Source organism: Passer domesticus, chromosome 16 (genome assembly GCF_036417665.1).
Source record: "Passer domesticus isolate bPasDom1 chromosome 16, bPasDom1.hap1, whole genome shotgun sequence".
Classification (NCBI taxonomy): domain Eukaryota; kingdom Metazoa; phylum Chordata; class Aves; order Passeriformes; family Passeridae; genus Passer; species Passer domesticus.
The window spans coordinates 3,623,333-3,640,478 of NC_087489.1; the positions used below are offsets into that span (position 1 = coordinate 3,623,333).

Below are 17,146 nucleotides of genomic sequence, written 5' to 3' on the forward strand. Positions count from 1 at the left end.
GGGCCTCTATGAACACTGCACCATTTCCAGGGGTCAGGGCCCCCCGCAGCTCTGGCCCCAGCAGCCCCCGCACGCAGCAGTCGGGCTGCAGGAGCTGCAGCCCCTGTCGCCCTCACGATGTCTCGACATGGCGCCACGCCGCCGAGACACGGCCCGGCGCGTGCGCGCTGCGCGCCCCGACGCGGCTCCTCCTCCTCCCGCCCCCTCTGCGCGGCATCGCACATGAGGGGCGCTTTCCCCACGCTGATTGGTTCATTGAGCTGCCAATCTGTCCGAGAGGCAGAGCGAGGGGCGCGGCCCGTCCAATCACGGGGCGGTCCGCAGCGCCCGCACCGAGCGGCCGCAGCGGGTCCGGGCGGCGGAACCGGGGGCGCCGGGACGGCTTGGGGGGTCAGTGAGGGGCTGGAGCGACAGCGGGCTCGGGGACAGCGGTGTGCCGAGGGCTGGGGCTCGGGGAGCGGGAACCAGGAAGGGGCAGGGGGTCGCGGGCCAGGGTCGGGGCGTACTGACGGTCTGGGGACCGGGCGAGGGGACAGGGAGCGAGGGTGAGAGCACAGGGGCCGGGGACAGGGAGCGGGGCTCAGGGGCCGGGCCTCAGGTGCAGGGGCCGGGGGCAGCAGGGATGCGGGCACAGGGGCCGGGGACAGGCGGGGCCGGGAGTCAGGGGGACAGGGAGCGGGGCACAGGGGTTGGGGACAGCCAGGACTCGGGGTGAAGGGGCTGGGGACAGCCGGGGGCCGGGGACCCGGGCACAGGGGCCGGGGACAGCCAGGGCTCAGGGCACAGGGGCCGGAGCTCAGGGCGCAGGGGCTGAGGACAGGGAGCGGGACACAGGGGTGGGGATCCGGGCACAGGGGCCGGGGACAGCCGGGGCTCAGGGTGCAGGGGCTGGGGACAGTCGGGGCCGGGGGCCGGGCTCGGGCTGGGGCCGGGCGGTGACGCCGTGCCGTGCCGTGCCCGCAGCGCTACCATGGCCGCGGCCTGGCAGGACGTGGTGCGGGACGCGGCGGCCGTGCGGGAGGCGGCGGCGGTGGCGGTGGACGCGGCGCTGCTGGCGGGGGTGCTGATGCGGACCGGCGAGCAGCCCAACGCCTCGGATGTGAGTGCCGTGCCCGGGGTCCCTGAGCCGTGCCCGGGGGTCCCTGAGCCCTTGGCAAGGAGCGGTCCCCCAAAGGACAGGCGTCATTGGGTGCAGCTCACAGCCCATCCCGATGATGAGCACAGCTCCCCAAGGGACAGCCCTGCCCCACAGATTTCCCTTTCCAAGGAGAGGGATAGATCTGGGAAGGTTTAGGAGGCTGCCTGTTGTGATGCTGGCAGTTAATCCTTTTCCCAGCCTCTCACCGCCCATATGAACCTTTGAACCAGAGGAGAGTCTCATGGAGGGGCCTCTGCTTTTGGCATGTTCCCAGCTACAGTCAGCCTTTGTCCCATAACTGGGCTGAGGTGACAGGGGTGGAGGTGGCTGATGAGTGGGATTTGCCTCTGAGCAATCCCTGGTGGATGGCTGGGGTGGGAGGGCTCAGCCTGTTGGAGCAGAGGAAGAAGTGCCCCTGTGCAGGAGGGGTGGGACACCATTGGGGAAGGGTCCCTGAGGGGCCTGGGGGCAAGCAGGCAGCTGGCAGGGGTACAAGGAGGGAGGTGCTCACCACAGCACTGCTCCTTGATGTCAGGTCAGGGCTCTGAGTGGTCTCAGAGGGTGAGAGGAAGAGGGAGGAGAGGCAAAACACACTGCCAGTGTGCCTTATTTCATGTAAAAATCCAGGAGAATTGGAAACTTCTCTGTGGCGTAATATATGGACTTTGAGTGTGAGACCCGTGCCTGAGATGTGGGATGAGCAGGGATCAAAGTAAGAACCAGACAGCCAGGACCCAGGACTGGCAAATTAACTTTTTCTCTGCCCCTGAGAAGTTCTGGAGACAGTGCTGTGCACTTCAGGGGGAGGCAGTCAGCCCAGCCCTGGCGCTGGAGCAGCAGTGCCCTGCTGGTGGCTCATAAAGCAGAACCCTCAGGAGTGAGGAACCCGCAGGGTTGAGGCCATGTGTCTGCCCTGCAGGGCTGGGGGTGCCTTCAGCCTTCAGCCAGGCAGAGGAAGCACCTCGTTAGCCCCTCTTCATCTGCCCAGCCCTGACTGCTGTGCTGCATCCCTGCTGCAGGTGGTGAATTATGCCCCCTTCACGCTGCTCCCCTCCGCAGTGCCACGGGCCTTGTTTGAGCAGGCCTACGCTGTCCAGCAGGATTTTAACCTGCTGGTGGATGCTGTGAGTCAAAACAAAGAATTCCTGGAGCAAACTCTGGCCAGGTAATGTTTTTGCATGTTGCATTTTAATGAAATATTTTAAATGTAAAGCCTTTATCACCCTTGTGGCATCCCTCCCTTTCTGAGGTCTTCTTGGGCCCCAGAAAATGGGACATCTGACCAAGACCTGATTCCCTGCTATCATCTTCAACTTTGCTGCTTTTTCAGGCTTGTGAATTCATACTTGTGAGCTTTTTAGCCCTTGGGCCTTAAATGCAAGCCACTGGAGTCTTTGACTCCTGGATTTAGGAGTCTCTTGTAGCCTTACTCTGCATCTGCCTGTGTCTGTCCAGTAACCCCCAGCTCTGCTGCAGCAGTGATGAAAAGGAGCTGTCTTTTCTGTTTCCACACCCTCCATCAGTCACCCCCATGCCCTCTTTCCCAGCCACAAGCTCTGGCTGCAGGAGGACTGGCCAGCTCTGGGTTCTGTGAGTTTATCTGTGGCTGTTGCCCTGGGCTGGCGTGACCATTTGTTGCTCGTAATTGTGGGGCTGATGCTTCCACAAATCCCTGTTCCCTTCCCACTGCCTGGGCTGCCTGTGCACGTGCTGCTGCCTCTGGCACTGGGACAGAGCAGGGGAGGCTGTTTTCCAGCATCCTTTTGTTCTGTTAAATCCTCACCCTTTGGAGCTGTTCCAGAGCTGGCTGCAGCCAGAGCTTGTGGGGCCATGTTTGTACCTGTGCTTAAAGAATGCAGCACCTGGGGCTTGTGTGTGCTGCCTGTGCCAGGGCAGCTCACTGGAGGTGCTGTTCAGGATTTGGGGCCCTGAGGAAAAGCCAGATCTGCTCTAGCAGGGCCACAGTGCGTGGGATTTGGAGCCTGACAGGACAGGGGGATTGGATGAAGCTTCTCTGTGCAGGCCCTGAGAGACCTGTGGTTTCGTGCCTGAACCTGCAGAATTCTGCTGCATTTCTTTGCCTTTACTTGTCCCATCTCTACCCTGCCAGTGAGTCACCTCTGCACAGGAGGGCCTTTTGTGGAGAGGCTGTGCTGGGCAAGCTGGGTTTGTGTTGTGGTTTTGCACTGAGCATTCATGGGGACATGTTTCACTTGGTTGAGCTCCAGCCCTGCTCTTTGCTGGAGAATGCCCGTACTAAGGGCTTTTTCTGCAGAATAATTAGTTTTCTTGTTTGTCTGTGACAGCAGCAGGGGCTGACGTGGTCTGTGTTTCTCTCTAGCACCATCAAGGTAGATGACTTCACAGCTCGACTCTTCAGAATCTACATGCAGGTTTTGGAGGAAGGCTTGGCTCAGGTACCTGGGCAGGGGATCCCAGTGGTCTGTGCCCCTTGGCATTGTGGTGGGGGTGCCTGGGCTCTGCCTGCAAGCTTTGGCACTGTGGACTCTGAGCTGTGCCAGGCTGGTCACGCCCTGCCCTGCAATGTCTTGTCACAGCTGGTGAGCTCAGGACCTTGCCCTGTTGAGCAGCTGAGCTCTGTCTGTAGCTGGTGCTGCTGGAAACAGCCTGGCCTGGAGAGGGAGGATTTCATGTGCTTTGTCTTTGTCCTCTGGGAGCCTCACAGTGTGCAGGACATGTGTCCTGTTGGGACCTGCACTGGCCAGGCCATCCCTGCAGAAGGTCCTTTACTCTCAGGAGTGTTGGGAGCTCCTCTGGAGCTCTGAGAGGGCTGTGGGCCCTGGGCAGGGGGCAGAGCACCCAGGCGTGTGACCTGCAGTGGTTTGTATCAAACTGAGGGTGACAGGACAAGAGGGAATGGCTTCAAACTGACACTGAGTAGGTTTAGGTGAAGTGTTAGGACATTTACTGTGCAGGTGGTAAGGTGCTGGCACAGGTTGCCCAGAGAAGCTGTGGCTGTCCCATCCCTGAAAATATTCAAGCTCTGGTTAGACAGGGCTTGGAGCAAGTTGGTCAAGTGGAAGGGTCCTTGCCAGCTGCAGGGGCTGGCATGAGGTGGTCTTTAAAATCCCTTCCAACCCAACCTATTCTGGGATTCTCTCACTGGATCTGCCCTGGGAGCATTTTGAAGCAAGGTCATCAAAGGATTTGCAGTTAAAGGCAGCAGGAGACCCCAGCTCCCCTCCCTGTGTTCCAGACTGTGTTTTTGGGCATCAACCGCTCGGATTACATGTTTGACTGTGGGCTGGATGGCACAGCAGCTCTGAGGCAGATAGAGATAAACACCATTGCTGCCAGCTTCGGGGGGCTCACCTCCCGCACCGCCGACGTCCACAGGTAAGGAGCACCTCCCACTGCAGCAGCTGCACTGCATGGCCCCTGTGCTCTCCAGGCTGCTCCCTTGGTCCAGCTGGCCATGGACATGGCATTTACAGCTTTTTTCTTCCACAGGTTGGTGTTGAAAGTGCTGGGGAAGAGCGAGGAGGCGTCACAGCTGCTGCCCAACAACCCAGCGAAGGGGCTGGCCTTGGGAATTGCCAAAGCCTGGGAGCTCTATGGGTCCCAAAGGTAAGGAGCAGTTCAGGGAGCCTGAATCACAGAGATGGAGAGCTGTGCAGTTCAGGTGGAGTGATCTCAAAGGGTGAGAGGAAGAGGGAGCCTGGGAGGAGATGCTAAACACACTGCCAGTGTCCCTTGTTTCATGTAAAAATCCAGGAAAGCTGGTGATCCCGCTAGGAGCATGTGGAGTGTTTATGGATTTAATGATGTCCTTGGTATCTCTTCCAGAGCTGTGGTGATGTTCCTGGTGGAGGAAGTCCAGAGGAATATTTTTGATCAGCGTTGTGTAGAAAATGAGCTTTGGAACAGGTAAAGTTTGAATTTTCCTGGGATGGGAAAGAAAGGAGGTTATGGTTCCATTTCTGGGGTGGAAAGCTGAGCAAACAGCTGGCAGATCATAGGAAATGTAGCATGGGTTCCTAAACAGGGAGTTTTTTGGGCTGCAGGATTCCTCTGCCTCCATAGCGCAAAGCCTGAGGCTGTATGTATGGCTGTATGCAGCCATGGATTCCACCCATGATCTGCAGCCCAGGTTCCTGTGCCCAGCCAGGTGACTCTTGGCTCCTCTTGCAGGGATATCCGTGTGGTGAGGAAGCGGTTCCGGGATGTGTTTGAGCAGGGCTCCCTGGATGCCAGCAGGAGGCTGTATGTGTGAGTATGAGCCAAGGTGCGCATTCCTGCCACCCTCGGGCACACGGGGCTGGCAGGGGGAGCCCAGGCTGGCTGCAAGAAGTGACTGAGGAAGCAGTTCTCTGCCATGCTCCAGGCTGCTGCTTCCTCTTGGAGCTGAGATGGCTTTGTGTTCATGGTGGTGAGATTTTGCAGACACACATCAGTGCCTTACAGCTGCAGTCATAATCTCCCTCCTTCAGGCTTCATTGCTCTGGGGGATCTTTGCCTCCTCCACAAAGGTCTGCTCTGAGCAGCCCTGGCTCTTTGAGAGGCTTCCACAGAGCCATTTCCTGTTTGTGTTCGTGTGCTGCTCTGCCAGTGGGAGCTGGGCTGGGTTGTTAGTGCAGGAGGAGGAAGCATTCCATGTCCTTTGGGGATCTCTTGGGTTTGAACTCATTCAGCATCTTGCCCACTCCCTGTGGAGACCAGGACGGGAGGATCACAGGCTCCCAGCTGGTCCCAAGTGTGACGTTTGTCCTATTTCCAGGTAATGTGCTGGGAGCTGTAAGAACATAAGGGGAGGGACTCCTATGAGCTGGAGTATAAACCTGAGAAAAGATGTGGTTTCATGACAGTCATTCTTCTGTAGTGAGGCTGATTTTTGACCTTTGGGGTCTGTGCTGTGTTTAATTAATGAATGTATTGTCATGGCTGGATAGTTGAGGGGAAAGTGTATCCCTTGTTCTTCCTCCTGAGCATCCTGCCCTGTCCCTGCTGGATGCCTCCTGTCTGTCTGCCAGCAGCTCCTAAGTGCACAGTTTTGAGGCCAAAGCTTGGTGCTGCAGCTGTGCTGCCAGCTCAGCCCTGGCAGGCTGGTTTGGTGCCTCTCAGGTTGTTGAGTTGATGCCTTACCTTGAATTGCCACAGGACCTTGTTCCTTCCAGCTTCAGGAATCAGAGAATCACAGAGCTGTTTGGGCTGGAAAAGACCTCTGAGACAGAGTCCAACCTGTAACCCAGCACCACTGAACATGTCCCCAAGTGCCACAGCCTCACATCTTCGGGTCCCTTCACTGCCCTGAGCCACGTGTCCTAGTGCTTGACCACCTTTTCAGTGAAGAGATTTTCTACAGTCTTAACTTCCCGTGGTGAAACTTGAGGGCATTTCCTCTCCTCCTGTCCCTGTTCCCTGGGAACAGAGCCTGACACCCCCCGGCTGTCCCCTCCTGTCAGGGAGTTGTGCAGAGCCAGAAGGTTCCCCCCCTGAGCCTCCTTTTCTCCAGGCTGAGTCCCCCAGGCCAGCATGGGGTTAAAAGCTGTTAAAAATGAGGTGCTTAGCTCTCTGCAGAGCTGGGTGTCAGAATTACTGAGCCTTTGGTTAGAGCAGAGGTCGGGTGTCAGCTCCCTGTGTCTCGGGACAGGCTGAGCTGTGGTTCAGTGGAGAGGAACCAGGGCTTGCAGTGTTCAGCTTGCTCTGGCACAGCCAGGCAGGAGCAGAGAGGCCAAGGACAAGGGGCAGGGGCTGTGATCCCCCCTTGATGCTGGGATGGGGCAGGGCCTGGCCTGGCTCTGTGAGCATTTCTGGTTTCCATTCCAGGGACGGCCAGGAGGTCGCAGTGGTGTATTACAGAGAGGGCTACGTGCCCCAGATCTACGACGAGCAGGTCAGTACCCACCTCCTGCCCCAGAAACCACCAGCTGGGCACTGCCCAGGGAGCTCCAGATAATCCCAGGGGCAGCTGTCCTGTCTGGGGTGGGGTCAGTTCTGCCTGGTGTGGCTGAGAGCATTGGGAGGCTGTGCCTCCAGGGAGCAGGAGGGTGACCCTGCAGTAAGAAAAATGGGTGGCTTTCTTCTCCAGCGTGTCATCCCTTAGTGCAGCACTGAATTGTTTCTGCACAAATAGGGGTTAACACAGTTATGAGCAGTGCTTAAAGGTTTCAGACTTAGTCTACAGATCGCTCTGTGCTCTCCTAGCACGATCAGGCTGCAGGTAATAGCACAGAGCAGATCTTGCTGGCGTCTCGAGGTGGCAGCACTGGACAAGCTGGGGAAGGTGCACACAGTGGATTGATTTGACTGTGCCACCCAGAGGTGGTGGGAAATTCATGCCTGCTTTTCTCTGGAGTGCTACTCCCACCCCCTGTCCCTGCCAGCAGGCAGGGAGGAGACAAACCATATGTTGCTAACTGCAGAGAAAAGAGCAAAGCAAACCTTTTGTGTGTGTTCTCCCTCACGGCGTGGCTGCTCCTTCTCTGCCTCAGAACTGGGAGGCGCGGCTGCTGCTGGAGCGGTCCCGGGCAGTGAAGTGCCCCGACATTGCCACGCAGCTGGCGGGCACCAAGAAGGTGCAGCAGGAGCTCAGCAGGCCAGGGACGCTGGAGAAGCTGCTGCCAGGACACCCCGAGGCCGTCGCTCGGATAAGAGCCACCTTTGCAGGACTCTACTCCCTGGACGAGGTGAGTGGGAGCAGGGCTGGAGCAGGAGGGGACATGCACACGTGTGCTCTGAGCAAAGCCTTCTCTTCTTCTCAAGCACTGTCCTTGGGGAATTTGTTGGTGCCTCTGGGCAGAGGGATCTGCTGATGAGCACCTCATGCTCCTTGATGTTTTGTTCACAGAATCATTTAGGTTGGAAAAGCCCTTCAGGATCAGAGTCCAACCTCTGACCAAACACCACATTATCAACTAGACCATAGCACTGAGTGCCACATTCCATCATTCCTTGAACATTTCCAGCGGTGGTGACTCCATCCAGCTCATTCCCATGTGAAACCACCCTGTCCATGAAGAAATGATTCCCTGTTTCCATCCTTTCCTGCCAGGGTGAAGAGGGTGACAGAATAGCTGCTACAGCCATCGCTCACCCCGACCGCTTCGTGCTGAAGCCTCAGCGTGAAGGTGGAGGTATGAGCTGGGCTGTGGAGGTGTGAGCTGGGGTGTGAGTCCTGGGGGCTTCCGTTGTGGTTTGTGCTGGATTTGGGACAGGCAGGAGCTCTGTGCCAGCTCCTGGTCTTGTGCTGAGGGATAAAGGGTGGCTTGTGGCTACTCATAGCCATGGGGACTAGTCCTGCTCCTGGAGGAGCTCCCAAGGCCCTGGTGCTGGGTGTGGAGAGCCCAGGCAGCACCTGGGGAGACAAAGGCTGGGTTATTTGGGCTGCCAGGGCCACAGAGCTGGGGCCAGGGGCTTCTGCTGTCCTGGAAGGGCTTGATGTGCTGGTTTTGTTTGCCAGGGAACAACCTCTATGGTGAAGAGCTCAGGGAGGTTCTGCAGAAGATCAAAGACAGCCCTGAGAGAACCTCCTACATCTTGATGGATAAGATCAAACCCCAGCCAGCACTGAATTACCTGCTGAGGGCTCACAGTCCCCTCCGAGTGTCCGAGTGCATCTCCGAGCTCGGGATCTTTGGTGTCTATGTCAGGTGAGAAGTGTGCTTGTGTTCCAGGGCAGTTCCCTGCTCCTGACGTGGAGCAGGAGCATTTTGCCCTCTGTGCAGCCCAAGCACAGGACAGATGTCTGGGGATGTGCTGGTACAGGGGACAGATGTGGCCATTCAGTCTGTGCCCCTGGGAGCAGTCTGAGCACATGTACACACGCTGGGCTGCTGCTCTGAACCTGCTGCCACACGAGCTGTTGGAAAACCCAGGGCTGGTGCTGGCAGTTACTGGTGTAATGGCATCTTGGGCTCGATGTGTCCCATCCCTGATTTCTGGGAGCACTTCTTGGGTCCTGAACGCAGCCCCATGTGTGGCTTTTCTGAAGCCCTGGTGATCTCTGAAATACCTGAAGGCCTAATGCCTGTTCAACCCTCATAGGCCACATTTCCATAGGGTATAAATGAAAGTCCTTTTCACACAGTTTTGGGGACAAAGGTGCTCTGGCAGCGTTCAGCCCCTGGCACTGCCCGTTTAACTGCCCTGTTAGCCCTGTGTGCTGCCAGGGACGGTGCATCCTGCTGCCCCAGAGAGCCGGCAGGAGCTCTGTGCCCTGCAGGGCTCAGTGTCCCTCTCCCTTGCAGGCAGGGCAGGGAGCTGGTGCTGAACCAGGCCGCCGGGCACCTGCTGCGCACCAAGGCCACGGAGCACGCGGACGGCGGCGTGGCAGCCGGGGTGGCCGTGCTGGACACGCCGTTCCTGGTGTGAGGAGCCACAGCCCCAGCCTCCTCTCTGCTGCCTCAGGAGCTGATCCACCCCAGGGATTTCTCCTTAGGGTGCTTGCCAAGGTCCGGCCGCTGGAGGCTGTGAGGAGGGACGGTGTGATGCAGCTGCTCAGAGGTCCTGGGTGCCAGCCCCAGCTTCTTCTGGTGATTCTCCCTCCAGGAAGAAGGATTCCCTTGCTCTGCCTGCTCAGGGGGCCCTGCCCTGGGCACAGCCCAGCTGTGACTCCCAGGACTGCTGGGTTCTGGATGTTCCCTTGGGGCCTGGCCTGGGGGTGGGGGATATGGAGCAAAGGGTCAAGGTGTCACTACAGGCCTTTGTGCTGCTCCCACCTCTGAGCTCCTTATGCTGCATGGTTTCTGGAGACATACCAGCCTAAGGAATGAGAGGAGAAAGGTGGATGGGCAAGTATCAGCCTTTATCTTCAGCCAGTGCCTCAGTGCTCTCCAGCTTAAAGAGGAGAGCCCAGCTCCACTCACCATGGCCCCTCAGCCCTCCTTTCCGTGCTGCTGCTGTCCTGATTTCTGTTTTCTCCTGTGCCTGAGGATCCTCAGGGTTCCTGCACAAGGCACAGCTGCCCTGGGTAATTTGCCCAAGGGCCTCTTGCTTTTGCTTTGCCCAACTCCTGTTTTATTGGACTGGGTGTCTCTGTGCCACGCAGGGCAGGCAGCAGTGCAGGGTCCAGGGCAGGCTCCCGCTGCCTCCTGCAGCCCTGTCCAACACATCTCCACAGGCTGGTGTAAGAATCCCTCAGAGATGGAGGCAGCTCCTAAGGCAGCAGTGAATTGGAGCTTTGTGTGTGTTCACAAATCCCAAAGCACTCTGGGTTTGTGCCAGTGCATCCCACTGCAAATCAAACCCTGAGCATCTTCCTGCCAGGGAGCCCCAGCCTTGGGAATGCTCCTGCTGAGACTGGAGCTCTGTGGTGAGGAAGCAAAGGAATTGCAGGGGAGGCTGGGCAGCACAGCCCCAGCTCCCAGCACCTTACTCTGGGACCAGCACCAGCAGAGGGGCAGACGTGGCTCCCTCCAGGTTTTATGGATCAGTGGGAACAGCACAGCAGTGGAGGAGTGTGGGCTCTCCTGCTCAAGGTGTTCTGCCTCTTCCTCCAGCCCCTTCTCCTCCTCAGCCCTAAAAGCTGCACCTTTCTGGCAGCGAAGAGCCCAGGCAGCCTCAGCCCAGCCCTGTCAGTTACACAGAACCAGCACAGAGGCAGAATTCCTGCAGAGTGGCTGTGCTGAGTGGCAGAAGCAGCACAGAGGCAGGATTCCTGCAGAGTGGCTGTGCTGAGTGACAGTGCTGCTGTGGCATCAATCACCAATTGGTCACCTGGGAAACTGCTCCTTTCTCCAAGTGTGACTGAAACTGGGCTTCCTGGGTGTTTTGTTGGGGGATTGATTACCCCAAGCCAGAGATTAAAAGGAATGTGCAATCTGACTGCTGTTTGTGCCAGGTTTGTCCGAGCCCAGGGGCACACCTGGCCAGGTGTGCAAAGATCCATGGCTGTGCCTGGAGGGGGAGTGGGCCTGGGGTGGAGGTGAGGCAGCCCTGAGCTGTGCTGGCAGCCCTGAGCCTTCTCCCTCAGCTCCCTGGAACCAGTGCTGCAGGGGGGGTTGGTGACATGTGGGTGTCACACTCTTGTGCTTTCCATGAGCCTTGGAGCAGCACTGGCTGGAGACCAGGGAGAAACTGAGGCACAGGCTGCAGCCCTGGAGCCAGCACAGCCAGCCACATAAATCCCAGTCCATGGAAAAACATCATGCTGGCAGGAACCTGCCCCTCTTCATCCCAAAAGCCAGTCCTGCTTTCTGGCAAGGCCATTCCAACTGCACTGAGCATGCTGGACTCAACAGCACACAGGCACCTACCACCCACACACACTCCGAGCCTGTTTCCATTTTGTTTTCTTGAATTTTATTCCATTTTGCATTAAATTCTCGCTGTTTTACAGCCAAAATGACATAGCTGACAAAGAGTAACAGGAGGAACGACGATGTAGGAATCCTTGTCACCAAGGTGGCACAATCCAGTGGTACAGAGCTGTGGGGGCACATGGGACACAGGCAGGCACCAAGGTTACAGGTGACACAGGTGCTGTGCCAGTGAGAGCAGCAGCTAACAAGTGAGATTTGGGACTTGGCCAACAGCCCAGCGGAGCACCCCAACACCTGCCCTGAGCACCCTGACCCAGAGGCAGCTGCCCCTCCTTTCCAGCCCCAAGTCAGCTCAGGTTGCAGGTAATCCCTGGCCCCTGGCACTCCCCAAAACAGCTGTTGCAGCAAGTTTTAAAGCCCAGTTCTCCTTTGGTTTAAGTGCAAAATCAAACAGTTCACATGCAGGTTTCATAGAGACATTGCAAAGGAGGTATGAGCCCCAGCTCAGCCCGGGCTGGAGTTAAAGGTCCTTCACTGGAGGAAGGATGGCTTTGGCAGGACCCTGGTGGTGGTCAAGGCTCTTGGGGAAAAGGTTTGTGGGCCTTTAGCTCTCATCATCCTTAAGCCATGTCAGATTTAAGCAAACTGACTTCAAACATCTCCCACCAGTTTTTCCTGATGAGGAATTGAGTAGGACTCCCCCAGCCCTGCCTGCCTTGGTTTCTCTGCTCTAGCAGTGCTCGTGGTGCCATGAGAAAGGTGCCTCTGCCTGGCTCCATTTCCTCTCCATCCTTTGGTGTAACAGCTCCCAATCCTCCCCCAGGACACAGAAGGAGCATCCATGTGCTCCAGCTCTGCTTCAGCTGCCGGCTGGTGCAGCAGGGCTGGAGGAGCCAGAGCTCCATGGAACATGGCACACCAAGGCTTTTCCCTTCCTGGCTCCCTGCGGTGTCCATGGCCAGTGAAGGACCCTGGACTGGGGACAATGCACCAGCTGGCACAACACAGTGAGGAAGCAGCAGATCTTGGTATCAGCTTGCCCCAAAAAACCTGTTTAAAGCCCAGAGCTCCCTGCAGCCTTGCCCCAGTCCCCTGGAGGCTGTGCTAGCAGTGGATGCAGGGTGAGCACAGCTGTGCAGTGATGACGTGGCTGCTGCAGTGCTCCTGCAGCTTGCAGCACTGCAAGCACAAAAGGAAGCTCAGCTGCTCTGTGGGCAGTGGTGGATGCCCCTCCCAGGCCTGCCTGCATTGAGTAACTCCAGCATCACTTCCCCTCCAACCCCCAAAGCTCCTTCCCACTGTGCACAAGGTGCCAGGGCCCCTCCAGACACAAAGTAAATTAACACCCTCTCCCCCACCCCCCCAATTAAATTAAAATCAAGAACGAGGTGCTGAAAAGGGAGGAGGATGAGTCCCTCTGAGCACCAGGCTGACCCTCAGATGTGTGACATCCATCTGGAACACGACAGACACCTCATCCAGGGCATGGACACGGCCTCTCCAGAGCCAGACTCTCCTCATTCCTACGATTGGTACATTCAATTCAACAGGTGAAGGTTTCCTTCAGGGCAGGCAGCAGCTGTTGGAGGGACCTGCTCATCAGATGCCACTGCCACTGTTCTGCTCAGCAGGGACAGGTCCTGCTGCTACTGCTTAGTGTCACATCTGTTGTTGAAAAGGTGTGTGATGATGCCCGGGTCTGCCAAGGTGGAGATGTCTCCCAGATCGTGGTCATTTTTGGCAATCTTCCTCAATATCCGTCTGGTGATCTTTCCTGTAATGACAGCCAAGAAAGGGAAGCAGGAGTCAGAATGCCTGAATGGTCTGGGTTGGAAGAGACCTTAAAGACCACCCCCTTCCAACCCCCTGCTATGGGCAGGAACAGCTTCCACTATCCCAGGTTCCACTCTCCATAAGCCCCATCCAACCTGGCCTTGGACACTCCAGGGGCAGCCCCAGCTTCTCTGGGCACCTTGTGCCAGGGCCTGCCCACCCTCACAGGGAACAATTCCTCCCTTATGTCTATTTAATCTACACCTGCCTTCCACCAGTTTAAAACCATCACCCCTTGTCCTTATTTGTCCATATAACAAGTCCCTCTCCCCAGGAGTCAGGATCTCTTCAGCATCCTTAGCAGAAGTGGGGAGTGCCAGACCTGCACGTCCTGCTCACCCTGAGCTTGTACCTCCCCTAATCTGAGCAGCCCTAGACAAGCAGAGCAGGGCTGATCAACTTCCACTGGCAGGAACTGTCCAGTCCTCCCCAGCACCTGGAACTCACCTGAGCGGGTTTTGGGCAGGCTGGGGGCATACTGGATGTAATCAGGTGTTGCTATGGGCCCGATTTTTTCTCTGACTGCAAAAAAAAAAAGAGATTTTCATTGCAGGGATGAGGAGAAGCCACACATCCTTTCCATGACAGAAGAACAGAAGGTTAAGACACAGCTCCTGGGACACGTGGCAGGGCAGTGCCTGGGGCTGCTGCACCTGAGCCTCCACACGGTGGGAGGGGACAGCAAGACCTGCAATGCCAACAGGGCCAGAAGCACTGCTCCCCAACAGTGAGAGTATTCATTTTTTCACTCCCTCCATCTTCCAGATACCTCCCTAACAGCTACAACCAGTACCATGACCATTTTGATAGAGCAAGGATTGATTCAAATTCACTCTTGGGTTCCTCCAGAGAAGAAGCTGCCACAGGTTTGTTTCATGTATTCAGTGCTGCAGTTTGCAGTGAAACAAAGCTCCTTGAGAGCAGAGCATCCAGAGTAGCTCCCTAAAGAAACCCCGTGATCCTCTCAGGATGTCCCAGCCTGCCAGGGAGAGCCCTGCTGCAAACAAAAGCCTGCTGAGCAGCCCAGTCCCTCACAGGGCTGCCAGCTCCCAGAGGCAGACATGGCATCACATGAGCAGGCAAAGGCTGGGAGAACTAATTTTAGTCTTTGTTAGCCGTGCTCTGCAATCAGGAGGCACCTTGTGGCAGCTGTCCACGCTGCATTCCCCAGAGCACAGTCAAGCACCCAAGCCCTTAACCCCTCCAGCACCTGTCCTCCCCCTGCCTGCTCCCCAGTATTTGGCTGTTGCTACCTTGTTTTCTGAGCTCATCTGCGAGGGTCTTGGTGAACTCGTGGCCCTCCCTCAGGGTCACAAAGCAGTAGAGGCACTCGCCCTTCAGGGAGTGGGGGTGGCTGACCACAGCAGCCTCGGCCACCGCGGGGTGCTCCACCAGGGCTGACTCCACCTCCGCCGTGCTCAGCAAGTGGCCTGAAAACAAGGGGAGACAAAGCTTTACAGACCTGCACGAAGAGGCCTCGGGCTGTAAAAGGCCCTAAACTACAGATTTGAGAGCATCAGTTTGATGTGCTTAGGGAAGGACAACAGTTGGAGAGTGAAACTCATTTCCGCAGTGCTCTGGAAGCTGCCAGGTGTCACTCACCTGCAGAAGCCACCTCCCTCGGCTGTTCCCCCTCCCTCCTTTCTGGAGCAGATCATGAACAGCTCACAGTGATGCCTTTCCAAGGCACAGGCTGAGGAGGAGCTGGATTTGGCAAGAGGAGACCTGCCCACATGGTCAGCCAGAAGGTGCAGAGGAAGAGGCTGGATCTGCAGAGTCCAGGCTCCAGCCCGGTGCTGTGGGGAGGGGCAGTGACACTCCACGCCTTGGGCAGGGCCACAACTCAGTCCTGCACACCTCTGCTCCTGTGCCTGTGCTCTGACCTTCCACCCCAGCACTGCTGTCACAGAAAGCCACGGACAGTGGGCAACTCCCAGAATGATCAGCTGGAGGAGAATCAGGCACTGCTGGTCAGGTGAAAGGATCTAATTTGACCCAGGGACAAGTAAAGCAGCACCTCAGAGCCAGCAGGACACACCTGGAGGACACAGGCTCCAGGAAAGGAGGGAGGGAACTATTAAATAAAATACATGGAAAATGATGGACTGAGAAGCAGCTGAATCTCAAAGACTTGGTTGAGAGAGGTGAAAGAATCTTCAGAGCTCTGAGCAGCCTGATCCAGCTTTGAGGTGAGCCCTCCATGGAGCAGCAGGTTGGATTAGCAACCCCATGGTCCTGCTCAAACTCTGTGATTCCCTGTGGCCCAGAGATGCCCTGGCTGGTTACAGAAAGTTCCTTCCCTCCAAGGCTTTGTCTCCAGGGAAAATGGTGCAGGAAGTCACCAAGTCATGGGCTTGTGTGTCCCTGAAATAACCCTGACCCAGAAACTGGATCCACCTTGAGGACAAGTTGCTGAGCAGAACCACAGGTGTAAAACCATCCCCATAAAGCAAGTGGCTTTTGAAATGGATGCAGAAATGTCACAAAGCAAGGTGTCACAAAGCATATTGGTCCCCACAGAAGACAAAACTTCTTACCAGAAACATTCAACATGTCATCAATTCTCCCTGTGATCCAGTAATAACCATCTTTATCTCTTCTGCAACCTAAAAATAGCCAGAAATGAGTGTGAGGCAGCAGTGCCAGCCCTCAGAGCAACTGATAAGGGATTCTGAGGGCAGGACAGGGCAAGATTTCCACTGCTGTCCCCAGGCCCTGTGACCACAGCAGCCTGGACCCCCTTACCATCGCCTGTCACATAGTACCCAGGGAACTTCTTGAAGTAAATGGTTTCAAACTGCTGGTGCTTTCCGTAGAGCGTGCGCATGATCCCTGGCCAGGGCTGCTTGAACACCTGGGGGGAGACAACACAGCTGGGGCAGTGAGAGCCAAAGCATGAACCCAGGTTTGCACCACGGGGACAGAGATGTCAGAGACAGCCACGAGCAGCACTCAAGACACTTGCTGCCAGTGCTGATCCACTGGGAAGTCCCACCAGCTTTGCCCAGGGGGAAGGAGCTAGGCTGAGCAGTTGTTCCCATCCTGCCTTGCCCACATGTGCAAGTGCCTTTAGTGATCAGCTGTAAAAGCTCCCATAAAGTTATGGCCTTGGAGGGAGTTCCTACCACCCAAGGATGTGTGGACCAGAGTTAGTGGAGGAAGAATCACAACTTTTTTAAGGTTGGAAAAGTCCAACCATCACCCACATTCACCACTAAACCATGTCCTCAAGTGCCACCTCCACACATTTTTTGAACTTCCAGGAATGGTGATTTTACCCCTTCCCTGGGCCAAAAGATGTGGGTGTTCTACCAGGAATGCCCCAGAGCTCACAGGGAATGGACAAAGATCATGGTGGGGAAGATCAGCCCTTCCTTACCAGGTAACCTTCTGCTTCTCCTTCCAGCTCTTCCCCCGACTCGCTCAGGATGGCAGGGACCACACCAAAAAAGGGGAATGTCTGCCATGAGCACCAGGGAGAAAGGAGAGATGGAGGTGAATCCCTGCATTAGACCCCATTAACCAGAGGGAGTGGGAGGCAGGGCAAGAGCAGCTTTGGAGAGCTGTTGTACATGGGGCCTTGGGACTTTGGTCACCTCCCCATGTGCACCACTGTCCCCCCACCCCCTGGCAGGCTGCAACCACCCAGCCATGGCACAGACCCTGCTGAGGATCCTGGGCAGGAGAACACAAGTACTCACAGCAGAGCCTGGCTTCATGGGGGTGGCAGCAGGAAGGGGTGTCAGCATGTGGCCTCCCTGCAGAGAGGCAAAAACCAGTGAGTTTGGGCTGTGCCAGCCCTTCCCACAGCTGTGCCATCAGCTCTGGGAACAGCACATCCCAGTCAGGGCCACTCAGGGCAGGAGTGGAGATGGGCCCTGGGAAGGATGTGGCAGTGGATGGGGAATCTGGGCACAGATTTGGAGGGAAAGAGAGGAAGGAGAGCAATGTCCAG

The 17,146-nt window shown here is 56.8% G+C and overlaps 2 protein-coding genes across 4 annotated transcripts in view; one reads left to right on the forward strand and one right to left on the reverse strand.

Moving 5' to 3' along the window:
* The first annotated feature begins 317 nt into the window (after window positions 1–317).
* On the forward strand, window positions 318–14,451 carry GSS (glutathione synthetase). 3 transcript variants are annotated; one of them, XR_010348561.1, is made up of 14 exons: window positions 318–390; window positions 964–1,099; window positions 2,158–2,303; window positions 3,480–3,555; window positions 4,356–4,495; window positions 4,610–4,726; window positions 4,946–5,026; window positions 5,291–5,368; window positions 6,926–6,992; window positions 7,591–7,785; window positions 8,151–8,232; window positions 8,559–8,748; window positions 9,346–10,696; window positions 10,746–10,921. XR_010348561.1 is itself a non-coding variant. In XM_064391989.1 (13 exons), exons 2-13 carry the CDS (start codon window positions 971–973, stop codon window positions 13,920–13,922), a joined length of 1,479 nt encoding a protein of 492 aa, XP_064248059.1. In that variant the 5' UTR covers window positions 318–390; window positions 964–970; the 3' UTR covers window positions 13,923–14,451. The 3 variants fall into 3 exon arrangements, 2 of the variants coding, with proteins under 2 accessions (XP_064248059.1, XP_064248060.1); XM_064391989.1 differs by lacking the exons at window positions 9,346–10,696; window positions 10,746–10,921 and adding an exon at window positions 13,745–14,451; XM_064391990.1 differs by having other exon boundaries at window positions 9,346–10,921.
* ACSS2 (acyl-CoA synthetase short chain family member 2) overlaps window positions 11,376–17,146 on the reverse strand; it is a 30,197-nt gene continuing 24,426 nt past the window's right edge. Inside the window, exons 12-18 of the mRNA XM_064391988.1 lie at window positions 16,893–16,949; window positions 16,571–16,651; window positions 15,937–16,045; window positions 15,729–15,797; window positions 14,445–14,621; window positions 13,639–13,713; window positions 11,376–13,132 (exon numbers count right to left, since the gene is read on the reverse strand). Coding sequence (XP_064248058.1) covers window positions 13,005–13,132; window positions 13,639–13,713; window positions 14,445–14,621; window positions 15,729–15,797; window positions 15,937–16,045; window positions 16,571–16,651; window positions 16,893–16,949 — 696 coding nt within the window. The 3' untranslated portion in view covers window positions 11,376–13,004. The remainder of the gene's footprint in view (window positions 13,133–13,638; window positions 13,714–14,444; window positions 14,622–15,728; window positions 15,798–15,936; window positions 16,046–16,570; window positions 16,652–16,892; window positions 16,950–17,146) is intronic.

What these genes read in the sequence shown, in the direction of transcription:
- GSS (XM_064391989.1), top strand. Translation starts at nt 971, where the DNA reads ATGGCCGCGGCCTGGCAGGACGTGGTGCGGGACGCGGCGGCCGTGCGG. An exon ending in CGCACCGCCGACGTCCACAG is followed by an intron (nt 4,496 to 4,609) that starts GTAAGGAGCACC and finishes TTTCTTCCACAG; the next exon opens with GTTGGTGTTGAAAGTGCTGG. An exon ending in GAAAATGAGCTTTGGAACAG is followed by an intron (nt 5,027 to 5,290) that starts GTAAAGTTTGAA and finishes CTCCTCTTGCAG; the next exon opens with GGATATCCGTGTGGTGAGGA.